The sequence below is a fragment of the Misgurnus anguillicaudatus genome, chromosome 7, assembly GCF_027580225.2.
Source record: "Misgurnus anguillicaudatus chromosome 7, ASM2758022v2, whole genome shotgun sequence".
Lineage (NCBI taxonomy): Eukaryota > Metazoa > Chordata > Actinopteri > Cypriniformes > Cobitidae > Misgurnus > Misgurnus anguillicaudatus.
In genome coordinates, this window is record NC_073343.2 from 17,599,249 (window position 1) to 17,612,550 (window position 13,302).

The 13,302-nt window shown below is 34.8% G+C and overlaps 1 protein-coding gene across 1 annotated transcript in view; it reads right to left on the bottom strand.

The window, feature by feature from the left end:
• LOC129416905 (ALK tyrosine kinase receptor) overlaps positions 1-13,302 on the bottom strand; it is a 723,819-nt gene that overhangs the window by 151,737 nt on the left and 558,780 nt on the right. Inside the window, exon 5 of the mRNA XM_073869493.1 lies at positions 1,835-1,962. Coding sequence (XP_073725594.1) covers positions 1,835-1,962 — 128 coding nt within the window. The remainder of the gene's footprint in view (positions 1-1,834; positions 1,963-13,302) is intronic.

A 13,302-nucleotide genomic window follows, 5' to 3' on the forward strand; every position in this document is an offset into this window, starting at 1 on the left:
ATAAATTAACACCGAACAGATATTTGCTTATCATTTGTTAATCTAAGAAAAAAAAAAAAAAAAAAAAAAAAAACTCAATTTAAAATAAATACTATAGTTCATAAAAAAATTTTATTACCAATACTTGAATTAATTTATACAACTCTATATAATTATATAATATGATTATCTGCTAATATATGAAGAGCTCAGATGCAATGGATTCTGACATCAAACTTGTATTTCTGAATGGCCTGAGGTTGGGATGAAACAGATTTCACTGTAAAAAGTAATACCTAAATGTAACTTATAAAAATTGAGGCAAGCGGCTGCATTGGATGTTTTAAGTTGAGTCAACTTGCAACCTTCTTTAAGTATAATAAACACTGTAATATTACTTAATACAAACACAAAAAAATTAAGTTTAGTTAACTAATAGTTCTAGTATTACTCTGTTAGTTTAATCCCCTTTTTTTGGTACAGGTAACTTTTTTATGGTTTGTTGTTGTTTCCATAAACATTGTTTTAGACTTCATATTTCTGTGAGATGAGGGCACGATTTGTTTATTCAATAAATGCGCCCACCCAATATAGTTTTGGGCAGCTGTAAAGCACGACATACTTCAGTATGCAGTCTATGCACAAGCACCAGTCTTCTGAACAATGGTAACTACAAAACTCAAAAAAGAAACAGAAACTCTTCCAAATCTCTAAGATTATTTAAGATTAAACACTTACAAGTCTTTCTTTTCAGTTAAAAACACATAAAATAGAGTTGAAATTCAAATTTTACTCTCCAAGTGCAGTCCCACGCAAAGCATGCTGGGAACTATGAGTCCACTGCCTAGTTAGTTTAATAATAAAATCACGTATTTTCAACACAAAATTATTAAGTTAATTTCCTTCTTACAAATTTAAGTGGATTATACATGATAAAATGAAGTTGAATTTACTCAATAATGTGTTAATTTAGAATTACTCAAATTAATGTCAAATTATTATGTTATTTTAACTCATATTTTGATTAAAAAAATTGTAACACAGTTTACTCATTTTATTTAGTTAAATCTACTAAGGAACAGAAACACTTTTTACAGTGTTGAAGCGAAAGTATTTGATGCTAATGTTAACACATTCAAAATGATTGAAAAGTGCTAAAGATAACTAGTACAATGTCACTTTTTTTCTACTTTTGCACTCAGTCAATGCTCAGAGAGATTTCACAATTGCCTTTCATGTGAATACTGTATCCTTTATTTTATTGTTTCTAGTTTTATGTAGGTTTGCCGATGTTACAGGTTTTACAGAAATCAAAGCACAGACTGAGCTCAGTTTACCCAAAATCAAAAGGTAATATACTGATATCCTATTTTGATCCTATTTAATTTGGTTGTTACCATTATGTGGTCAGACACTGTTGTACATTGACCACAACTGTATATTTGTCTGTTGTCCCTAACTGTATCTCACTCTGTATCTCACTTTAATGTAAAACTCTGCAGTGTCTTCTCAAATAATGAAAAAGGTTACATTTGAATTAACATTACATATCCATGTATTTATAGTGTATGAATTTGCAGCTTGATAATGTTTAGGCATAGTAAGTGAGCCATTATTGCAAAAAATTAAAACAACAAAATAATATAACAGAAAAGAAATGTCTGCTTTGTCACTTTTGAACTTTAATCTGGAGTACAAAAAAATCCAAACCCTTCACAAACAGTAAATCGCCTTTTTTCAGCAATTAACTATCCAATTTCTAGTGGCATTCTTCACCAGGATTTATGATTGAATTAAGTTTTAGCACCATGAAAAGATAATATTTAGAAAAGGTGTAAGCAGGTTAAACACTCACCTATGGTGCAATTTGTGGTAAAACGGGAGTCATAGGTCGCTGTCTCAATGTTGCCAGGCTGGTTGTAGCTGGAAGAAATCCTGAAAGGTTTGCTACGGTTGCCCAAACTGAGGTGCACCACTGCCCAACTGAAAAGAAGAGAAAGAACCAGCAAGATCAGCACCAGAACCAGACAGCAGGGTCTGTGAAGTTTCTGCAGTGGACTGTATGAGGTCAGGGTTGCCCTTGGGATAGCCTCCCCAGTTTGGGTTACTTCTGCAGTCTCTGGAGAGCTTACAGAAGGAGTCTGCTGGCCGTCTGACACCAAGCCAGTGCCCTCTGCCATTTTGGGGTTATTTTCTGCTGATGTATCGCACATTCCCAACTCTTTAAGATACCACAGCTGTTTATGGTAATAAAAATCAAAGCCCAATCCCAAACGTATTTGTGTATATGTGTTTCTAGATGTTGTTTCCAGTCGCCTGTGGAAGTACTCAGGGATGCAAATGGTTGCTCTGTGGGTTTGCGTGCATTTAAACAAACCACCTCTCATAAAGAAGTCAATGATCTAGCTAATTTTATTAAGCAAATTGCTTAGATTTCAATTCGCTAGAGGCTAGTGACCAATGGCTTCATTGCCCTCCCTTTTCTCTCCACCCTTTTTCTGTTTTTCTTCCCCCCTGGACCAGTAACCTGCCGGTTGTGGTGTTGTTTCTAATCTCACTACGGGATTTGCATTGACGTCTGATACGCTCAGACAACAAGAGTTGAGACCCATGACTAAGTGGGTGGTGATTCTCTAAACAAACATGTAGACAGCTAGCAATCACAGGAAAATGAAGACAGGCAGCTCTCTGTGAATGATGATGCACTTAGATATGCTTCAATGGAAAATAGTGTTCACATTTTCCTAAAGTTTTCAATATGCCAGTGTTTGTAGTGTTTCATGACTGATTTCAGTTGATTAAGTGCTGCTTATCCCAATGGCCACATTAAATGTGTTTGTGGGTGCAAATCCTAAGAAGAAAATACAACAATAATATGATAAGTGATATTTATTTTGGTATTTATAAAGGCGTGTACAGAGAGTTGAACTTGCCATCAAAGCTTCTGGTTTTTATCCTTGCTAATGTTGTTTTGTAGATCTAGAATAATACATATTAATGTGAACAAATGCATAATATATTATCATTAGGGTTGCATTTGGAAAATCATTACAATGCTCTTAGCAGTCAACCTTAAATTGCTTTTGCAAGACTGAAAACAATCGCTCACACAAACCGAGTTGACAAACTCTAATATCAATTGTGTCTTGGTAAAAGCTGGCTTCTGTCCAATTAACCAGTTTAAAACTGTGTGGAATAACGATTACCATACTATACAGTTTGCACAATTTCGAATTTTTAGGCTAAACTGCTTCCTCTGCATGGGTAGAAGGGATATAATGATAATATTAATATTAACGTTATGCCATTGGATAGTGTCATTATTAGATAGACTGCATGATAATGAAGCATTCATCCTCAAGGCATAGTAAAAATAATGTCTGTGGTGCATTTATAGTGTAACAACCCTTCCCTAATATAACAGTATACATTATTAAAGTCAGTGTTGCATATAGAATGGTATCTTTTGTCTGAGCTAATAGTAAAGTAGAAATAGCATGTACAATTTTAAATTAGCTCTTTTTTAGATGCCCATGTGGATAAAATACAAATAAAAAAGTTAATTAACGTAGTTCAAAAATAAATATTTTAATTATTTTTCACCTTGTAATTATAAAAAAAAAAAACATATTTTAAAGGGTAAATTCACATATGTTCCATGTCATATATCAAATATGCATTAAAAGTATGTACTTCACTGGTAAAAAGTACTGTTGGGGAGAAAGACAACCTTTAGTACACCAGTATACAACCTTTAGTACACACTAGGGGTGTGCAGCGGGGTCAGTATTTGTATCTGCATCTGTATCTCAAAACTATTTGTATCTTTATTTGTATTCGGATTAAACTGGAAGTGAGTGGGTCTTAAACTGGAAGTTTGTCATATTACATGAAAAAGGCATTTTAAATGCATTCTTGCTTTTTATTATAATTATAACTTAAATAACTAAATATCCATTAAAAAATATTAAAAACAATAATACAAAATGTTAATCGAAAAGACAAATAACTTGATTCTCTTTACTAATACGCATAAACTTCTCGTTTTCAAAGCCCCATACAGCTTGTGCCAATGTTTTATGCATTACTGTATTGTAGCGTTAAAACAACAAACGGGTGACAAAAGAGTGGGTTGACAATACTGTACATCACCTTTAAGTGTTTATTGTGTCTGTCAGTTTATGTGACCCATGCTGTCTAAATGAGTGGCAGGTTTTCATAAAAATAAGTAGCCTATGTTAATCCAGTAATTAAACATCTAAAATTATCATTATTTGTACGTTTTCTGAAAGGTGCACCACCATAAACGATTAACCTAATACTACAAAGATGCGTGCATCCACATGGGTCTGATATTTGGTTTCGGTTTAAAAACATGCCAGAAAATAAATTTGAAAATAAAATGCAGGACTTGCTTGATGGAGCCCTGAGCTGCGCGTGCCACTCTTCTGAGACAGACAGTAGACCGAGGAAATCGCTAACGGCTAAAATACAGATGCCATTCATTCTTATGCATACAAATAAACATGTATACATTATGGCAATAAATTGCCTGTCCAAAAACTACTGAGGTCATGTTCTCTTTGTGCAATAAGTTGATCATTATCGCTACATGCCTAGTTATGTGTATTGTTTGCATTGTAACTAAATGTATTGCCTTAAAATGTACCTTTTGGGTGTCACTGTTATGTTAATTATGCAGTAACACTTTACAATAAGATTGTATTTGGTAACATTAGCAAATGCATTAACTAACATGAACAAACACTGAACAATATAGATTTTCAGCATTTTTTTTATTCCTGTTAATGCTAGTAAATGTCAATAATGTTATTCATTTTAGTTCATGGTGCATTAACTATTGTTAACAGTTTCAAAAGTTATTTTTTTTAATGTATTAGTAAATACTAAAATTAACATGAACTAAGATTAATAAATGCTGTAGAAGTATGGTTCATTGATGTTAGACTGCATTAATGGAAATGTTAGAATGCGTTAAATTTTTTAATAAATATAACCTTATTGTAAAGTGTTAACAATTATGTATTTAAGTACAGGGCAATAAGGATTAACAATATGTATTTATTATGGATTAGGGTTAAATGCATGTAATTATACGTTATTTGCTGTTATAACATAGTAATAACATGTAACGTGTAACACAGAGACCAAAAAAAAGTCTTACTCATATTTTATGTAATTAAGATAGTTTGTAACTATTAATGCATATTTTGTTTTATGCTGCACATTTAGAAAACAGATGTGTTAACTTGTTACAACTCTTTTACAACTGATGCAGTGCAAAGTAAACCATCACAAACAATTGTTTTGTGATGAATTATGAAACAACTAAATAGCCCTGTATGCACAGATTCACAAATTAAAAACAAAGAAAATAAGGAACTCCAGTTCCAGTCCTATTGCTTGTCATTATATTCTTCCTGCTTTTATTTATTGGACTTTTTATTTATTGGACAACCACACATTTCTATTTAATATAGGCCTCAGCCTTAACTATGTCAATCATTTTAGAGAGAGAGAGAGAGAGAGAGAGAGAGAGAGAGAGAGAGAGAGAGAGAGAGAGAGAGAGAGAGAGAGAAAGGGGGGGTTGTTTACTGAAAACTGGACATATTGTTAACAGTGGTCTTCAAGTTGAGAAATTTATTGTATATATTAATAATGCAGTGCATGATTTAACCATCTACTGCACATTTTTTATGGTTGCAATCATTAAAAAAAAACATGCACTGAGCATGGGGCTTAAGAAAAGTTTCCGTAGCCTGAGGGCAACACTGTGCTGTAGAGGGTTAAGGGTCACAATTATAATTCACTGTGCACATATTTGCCTTCACATGCTAACCCAGAACTTTATTGGGTTCATCACTTATCTATTAAATTAGCAAACACTCAAGTTATTGTATTAATTTCTTGTGATAATGGATTCTAAAGATTATTATGGAAAGCTGGTTGAGATGAAAAAATATAAAACAGCTTCTTGATCACTTCTCCCTAATGCTGTGATAAGCATCTGGGCTTTTCTTTAGCACCTCAATTAAACATTTTGATGTACTTAATCAAGTGTCTTTTGAGACTTACCTCATACCTCAACTAAAAAAAATCTATCATGCAAGGTTTATTAATATGACTAATAACTGCCCTGATAACATTTTCATTATTAAACATTTAGCATTATTAACTCTTGTAACATCATTATTCCACTCCGTAAGATCTAAACCTGCTCTGACCTTTGAGTGTCTTTTCACTAGATATTAATTTATTGATTATCTATGGGCACCAACCAAAAGGTCAATTCATCATGTGTGTTTCATTATCAGTCTTTCATGTGATTTTCCCTTTTCGGTCCATGCTTTTTTATTAAATTTGAATGTTTTTTGAGGCAAATGTTACATTGTTTGCAGCTGTTGCTCCTGCCTACACATTCCATCATCAGTGTGCACCAGGTACACCAGTCAAATGCTTAGCAAATGCCTATAAGGATCAAATAATTACATATTGAGCATAAATGTAATGTCTTGGAAATCCATCCACTACATATAAAATATGAATTAAGTAGTAACAATTTTAAATGTTTGTTTTTGATGATCCTAGCAAATGCAATTTTTACATTTTTAATAATTTGGAGCTCTTAAAGATGAGTGTTACATAATCTAAAGTTGATTATCATTTGTGACTGCATGGCATTTACTCACTTCTGTACAACATTTGTCCAACTGTGCATTAAAGGAGCATTTCACCCGTAGAAACATTAATCTTTATTGAAATTGCGTCATATTTGTAGTAGAAATGTATGTTACAATTTGGTGCCTATTTGGCAGAGAAAAGTGTTTGTAGTCTCACCCCCTCAACAAAGATATTGGACTTTCTGCTTTCATTGATGCAAAATTATGAAAGAAGGAAGTGCAACACTGAAATCTGTATTTCACCTGTGAAATGATGCACAACCATTCAAAAACATGACTGGGGTTCTAACTATTCAAAGCTTAATGCAAATGGGTGAAGTGTCCCTTTAAAGATTTTTTTCAGTTTTTCAATTTTCTTTTGTGCATGTATTCAGATTTTTTTTTGACATTTCAACATTTTAAACATACTTGTGAACTGTCAAACTGAATTTGCATTTATTTACCCAAATATTCAACTTTTCCCAGAAGTCAGAAATTAAACAATTAACCATGAGAACTTATTTTTTCTATTAAGGACTGCAAGTAAATAACTCTAATTAGACATCTAAATAGGGCTGTCAAAATTAAAGTGTTATTAGCGAGTTAACGCAAATTCATTTTAACAGCGCTAAGTTATGTGAAATGATAAACAATGCGTAATGCAACAATGGGAAACTGCAACTAACATGAGCACTCCCTGCACCCAGCGCAACATACCGTAGGGGTTATTTACCATAGAGAGCTCATGCGCTTATGGTTTGCGAATGCACAGGACACAGTCTGAGCACATACACGCACACTTTGGGAAAGATTAAACAATTGCATGGAAGTGATTGAAGAGATTTGAAGTGTGTGCACACTCTCTGGGCAAGAGCGGAGAGAAATTCATAGCGCATACCTAAATGCACACGTCCCAGTGTTGTCCGAAGTCAAGGGAACCCAGCGAGCGGAGAGGTTCGCACATCATATTAATTTAGGCTACTGATATATTGTATGTTTATATATTTAAAGAAGAACATTTTTGGAAGGCATTAAACTTTTGTGAAAATCATGAAAAATGCTGTTGCTGGCTGGCAACTTTAAAAAAAAAAATGCTGGTGGGGAAATAGTAAATAGAGTTAATAGAGCTTACATAGATTTAATATTTTAATCGATTGACAGCCCTAACATATAATAATAATAATAATAATAATAATAATAATAAAGTGTTTTATTATCAGTAAATAAAAAGATTCATGGATAACAATTATTTTTATTTTTACAATTAAAATATATTTTTTAGCATTAGAAATATACTGTGACTAAAGAGCTTAAAAGTACTGGTGGATTAATACTGTCAGCCAGATGCATACATGTATCTGTAAAATTTGATATGACACCAACTGAACGCTTCTCTAACAATCCCATTCATGTCTCCCCTGGTCCAGTGTGCCCTCTTTTCTCTGTTGTCTGTGTTGCTCCGCCCCCTTGTTTGTTGCCATGAACATTGATATGTATAATTAGATAGGACATTTGACTACTCCATCACGCGTCCACCATTTTAGAACGGTCATGATGCTTAAGGCGGTCCCACACCGGACACGCAGATCAGCGCCGTGCAGCGCTGCGTCGAGTCACGTCTAGGACAACTTGAAGGTATCGTACACCAGAAGTGCACATTAAATAGCGCGAGCTTATTAAGATAGCGTCAACTTTAAAATGCAAAATATATGTTAGCAGCCAATGTTAGTCGTTATTGATTTGAAACAAGTATGATGTTATGTAATGTTAAACTATGTGAATGGCGCTCTGTGACGCGACAGGGATGTGAGCAACTTCCTGAGTCGTAGCTGGGAGCCGCGGACAGGCGCCACCTGTCGGCGCCGGTGTGTATACTCATAGAAAACAATGTGTGTGTTTTTTTTTTTTATAACAGCGCGGCGCTGCGTGGCGCTGAGCTGTGCATCAGGTGTGTGACCCCCTATTATGTGACACAGCTTTTCAGGATATACTGTTTAGCCATTGGTAGTTAGGTTGCAAAATTTTGTAGATTTTAATTCCTGAAAAAATGGGATACATTTTCACAGGCAAGAATGTGTTGTTTTGTATATGTACTAAGTCAGTATTACTACTACTGTAGTTGAATAAAATAGTGTTATAAAAGGATATAAAATGGAAAATTAAAATATATCTATGAAATGAAATACATTTTATTTGTTATGCTTTTAGCAGTGAGGCAAATTTCAAAATGTGAATTGTTTTTCAGCAGTGTAAATAATTTATTGAAAATTGTAGATAGAAACAAGAAAGGGATTATGGATAAATGCTTGACCGTCAGATTTGAATTTGACCTCAAGACTTCAAAACACTAGTGACGCCAAGATTTCGCTCCTCAGAGTGTCGGGAGAGTGACAGAAGAGGCTACTTGGGGAGTGTAGCGAGTGACTTTCATCAAGTGGTACTGTTATGGTACTGTAATGGGGCACGTTGCCAGCGAGTTATCGCATATATACAATAAAAAGTCTAACAGTGTGCTGCTGCTCAGCTCACTCAAATACATTTATTTTTGTACAGTGATTCATTTCATTTAAATACCATTTTACATTTACATCCCAACCATAAGCCATCCCAGGATCATCTAACTCCGGCTTTCCGTATGCACAATTATGCTATCTGGACGTAAAGAGATGAACAACATCTTCTGCCCTGACTGCAGCTGGGAGAGACTCTGCTTTGCTGCGTGAGGGCCACCTGTGAGTGCTTTGGGACGGGGGAGGAGCCCACGGAAGCAGCAGCAGTTGCTCCTTGAGAAAGAGATTTTATGTCAAAGTCTCCAAAAGTCTCGCCACACCAGAAAAAATTCGCGAGATTTGTCGCTAGTTGGTTTTTTGAAAACAAGTGGCTAAAGGGGTCTATAAAGTCACTAAATCTAGCGACAAAGATGCCAAGTTGGCAACACTTCACAGCAGCACACAACACTCTAATGCGGCTTTCACATAGGATGCGGTGTGCGCTGCGCTTGCCGCTGTGTTCAGCGCAGCCAAGCGATTTGTGCTCTGATGGCCAGACCAAAGTAGGCGGGGTTTTCAATAAATTACTACAGTGTTAATATTTGCGTTAAATAGTCGACGAGGAATACAGAGACTGATGTTTCCCATCTCCATTTCACGTAACTTTAAGCTGCCTACCTACAAGCTACTTGACTTAAAACACACCTGACATGCCAGCTACGTGTTCCCATGACAAGGCTTTCCTTCCGATGTCTCTGTAGGAGCATAAACTTGTATTATAAAGCTCCGGGAATTCTAAGCTTTTCGTCCATTTTGCTTGTTTGGATGGCCCGTTTCTATTGGCCGCGCGGGTAATCGTCACAGAGCGCAGTGCAAAAGTTGAACTATTTTGAACTTTGACCGCTCCGCTGCGCTCGCGCTTTGCTCGACGCAAGAACAAACCGCCCTTGTGCGGCACAAGCCATTGAAATGAATGGGTTTCGCAGCGCACACCGCGTCCTATGTGAAAGCCACATTAAAAGGGCTGGGTTACCCATAATGGGTAAATATTGGATAGAACATGTGCTGGGTTAAAAATTACCCCATGCTGGGTTAAAAATGACCCAATGTTGGGTTGTTGTTATGCAACCATGGGGTATAATAACCCAGCAGTTGGGTTAAAATAACCCAGCATTGGGTCAATTTTTAACCAAGCACGTGTTCTGTTCAATATTTACCCATTATGGGTCAAAAATAACCAAGCCATTTTTAGAGTGAACATTTAATAAATATGCTCTTAGCTTTTTAGGGTTGCCAGACTTGCGTAAAAATCAAATTGGGGACAACAATTAGCTTTTTTCAAATACCAAAACTTTCATAAAAATAATATTACCTTAATATTATTAATATAATATAATGTCAGTCATTGAATATGTACGTTTGTTGAATTCTTGTTTTTGCTTGTACAGTAGTTACCTGTGGTCTGGATTTTCTTGTTTTATGTTTAATAAATACTGCACATGGATTTGGTGCCTTTGCATTGCCTTCCTCCATGATGGATTCACTTTTCTATGCGTCACTCAGCATTTACTAAGTCTACTCAGTATTTTACACTAGAGTTTGTGTATAGCACATGTAAAGTTTTTCTTGTTCAGGCTTTATTTGAAACCATTTTGGTTTCGTACTGCTTATATAAATAATTACATTAATATAGTGTAATTATGATAAACCATAACTGCTGACAGGCTGCAAGGGTAAAAATAACAATATTTTTCTTGCTAATGTCTAGGACAGCAACAGCAAAGCAATAGATCCAGAATCACAGTACACAGATGAGATTAATATAGGAGGAGGCAGACAATTGCCTCTATTGTTTAAAAAAAAAATCACACAACCCATTTTAGTGGTATTAATTTTGAATGTCAAATCACATGCTCGCATATCAAGATTGCACACAAACTGTTGAATAGATGCACCACTTTGACAAAGTGAGCCAAATAAATACTACTTCCCCAAATGGAATGGGGGAATACTGTCAGAAGAGATTTTTTTTTCAAACACAGCAAATAGGACAGTTACTCTGAGTTATTTGAGATGGGATGCAGTTGTGTGGGGTGGATCTAATGTGCTTCACATTAACATTTTAATATATTTGTTGCAGTAGGTGACTCGGGAGTCAAACTGTGAAAATGTTTTAGGCCATAACTCCATTAGCTGTGCTACAGTGCATTACGTTTTTTCTTTACTTTTTATGTGAGTGAGAAACATGTGTGTATGTTCTGGCAAATGTGGTTTACGAGGACAAATGCGTATAATGACATGTGCTATAACAACATAAACATGGTTTATGAAGACGTTTTTTTTACAGTTTAAAAGTCATTATGTCCCCATAAAGCACATACTGTATACAAGTGTGTGTGTGTGTGTGTGTGTGTGTGTGTGTGTGTGTGTGTGTGTGTGTGTACCTGGTAATTATCACATTGTGGGGACCAATTGTCTCCACAAAAATAGGAATACCAGTGTTTTTGTGACCTTGTGACCATTTTGATGTCCCCATGAGGAAACAAGCTTATAAATCAAACAAAATGATGTTTCTTGAAAATGTGAAGTATCAGAAAGTTTTCTGTGATGGTTGGGGTTAGAGAATGGAGTAGGTTAGGGGAATAGAATATACAGTTTGTACAGTATAAAATGCATTACGTCTATGGAATGTCCCCATAAAACATGGAAAACAGTGTGTGTGTGTGTGTGTGTGTGTGTGTGTGTGTGTGTGTGTGTGTGTGTGTGTGTGTGTGTGTGTGTGTGTGTGTGCGTGTGCGTGTGCGTGTGCGTGTGCGTGTGTGCGTGCGTGTGTGCTCGGAACAGTATAAATGATATTCTCTGATATTTGTTTAAATCTTGTTGCACATTTTTGTGACTGATGAAAAAGAACAAATACAACAAACAAGCAAAAAAAAAAAAAAAATTAGAGAACAAGAAAAAGAAACAAATATGAAACAAAAGCATGTTTACCACTCGCTGGCATATCGTTTGAGGACTGCTGTTGGCTAACTAATTTAATAACACTAAAGGAGGATGAGTTGAAATGAAGTGGGGTCTTTTCTTATTGTTTCAATGTGTGTGTAAGATTGGTTAAACAAATTTTAAATTTTAAGGACACATATGGAAACTTGGATTAACAATACAAATGTTTATATCCTCAATCAATCAATTTTTAAATCAAGCAATTTGTTATTTCTTATGAATCAATAATTTGTGTTATTGATTTAGTCTTAAATTAGATTAAAAACATGTTACCCTATTTATTTTCTTAATAAAAAGGTCTAGTCTTGTTGTTTACAGTTCATATTCAGTTTCAAGTCCTATAAAAATGTGTATTTTCATTTTTTATCAAATCTTTCACCAAATTGAATAACTTAAACCTAATCTTTTCTGCTGACATAACTATGGGCATTTAATCAAAAAGGGAAAATTATATAAGCTAAATCTGAGTTGTGCTTCCCCTTGCAAAAATGTTGCCATGACGATAATGTGGATGCTAAGTAAAGTAATTCCTAGGTCAAATAGCCCACAATCAGATTTCTATGTTGATAGCTAAACATGCTTTTTGATACATATAGCAAACATAATAGGTTATTTATGTTCATGGAAAAAACAATATTGGAAAAAAGTTGTGCACTGAATACATACACACTGTGTCAGAGTGTCAGAAATGAAACCACACGTTTGGTTGTAATTTAACCTATGCAAAGTTGTTTCAATGCAAAATGCAGGGTTGTTTAAATCCACCGATGGGTCATTTTCTGGGTTAATTCAACCCAGTGGCTGGGTTTGTCCGTTTTTGACTCGAGGCTTGGTTAAAAAAAGAACCCAAACATGTATAATTTTTTAGAATATAGGAATTTGTTTAAATCCAAAACATTATCTTCAGACAATGATAAAAGTGATGCTTGTATAAAGCAAGTGCCACTGACAAGATCACAGCATAACATAAATCACTTTTTTCACACAACTTCTGAATACTTTATTATTAGACTTAAGGGATAAGATGTTTTTGTCTAACATGTCATTAATAAAATAGTCATTATCCTCCAGTTTGGTGCATACAGATCGCTGTATAACATATTAATTGAAAATTAGGGTGACCAAAATTTTTAGCCACCATATGAAGAAAA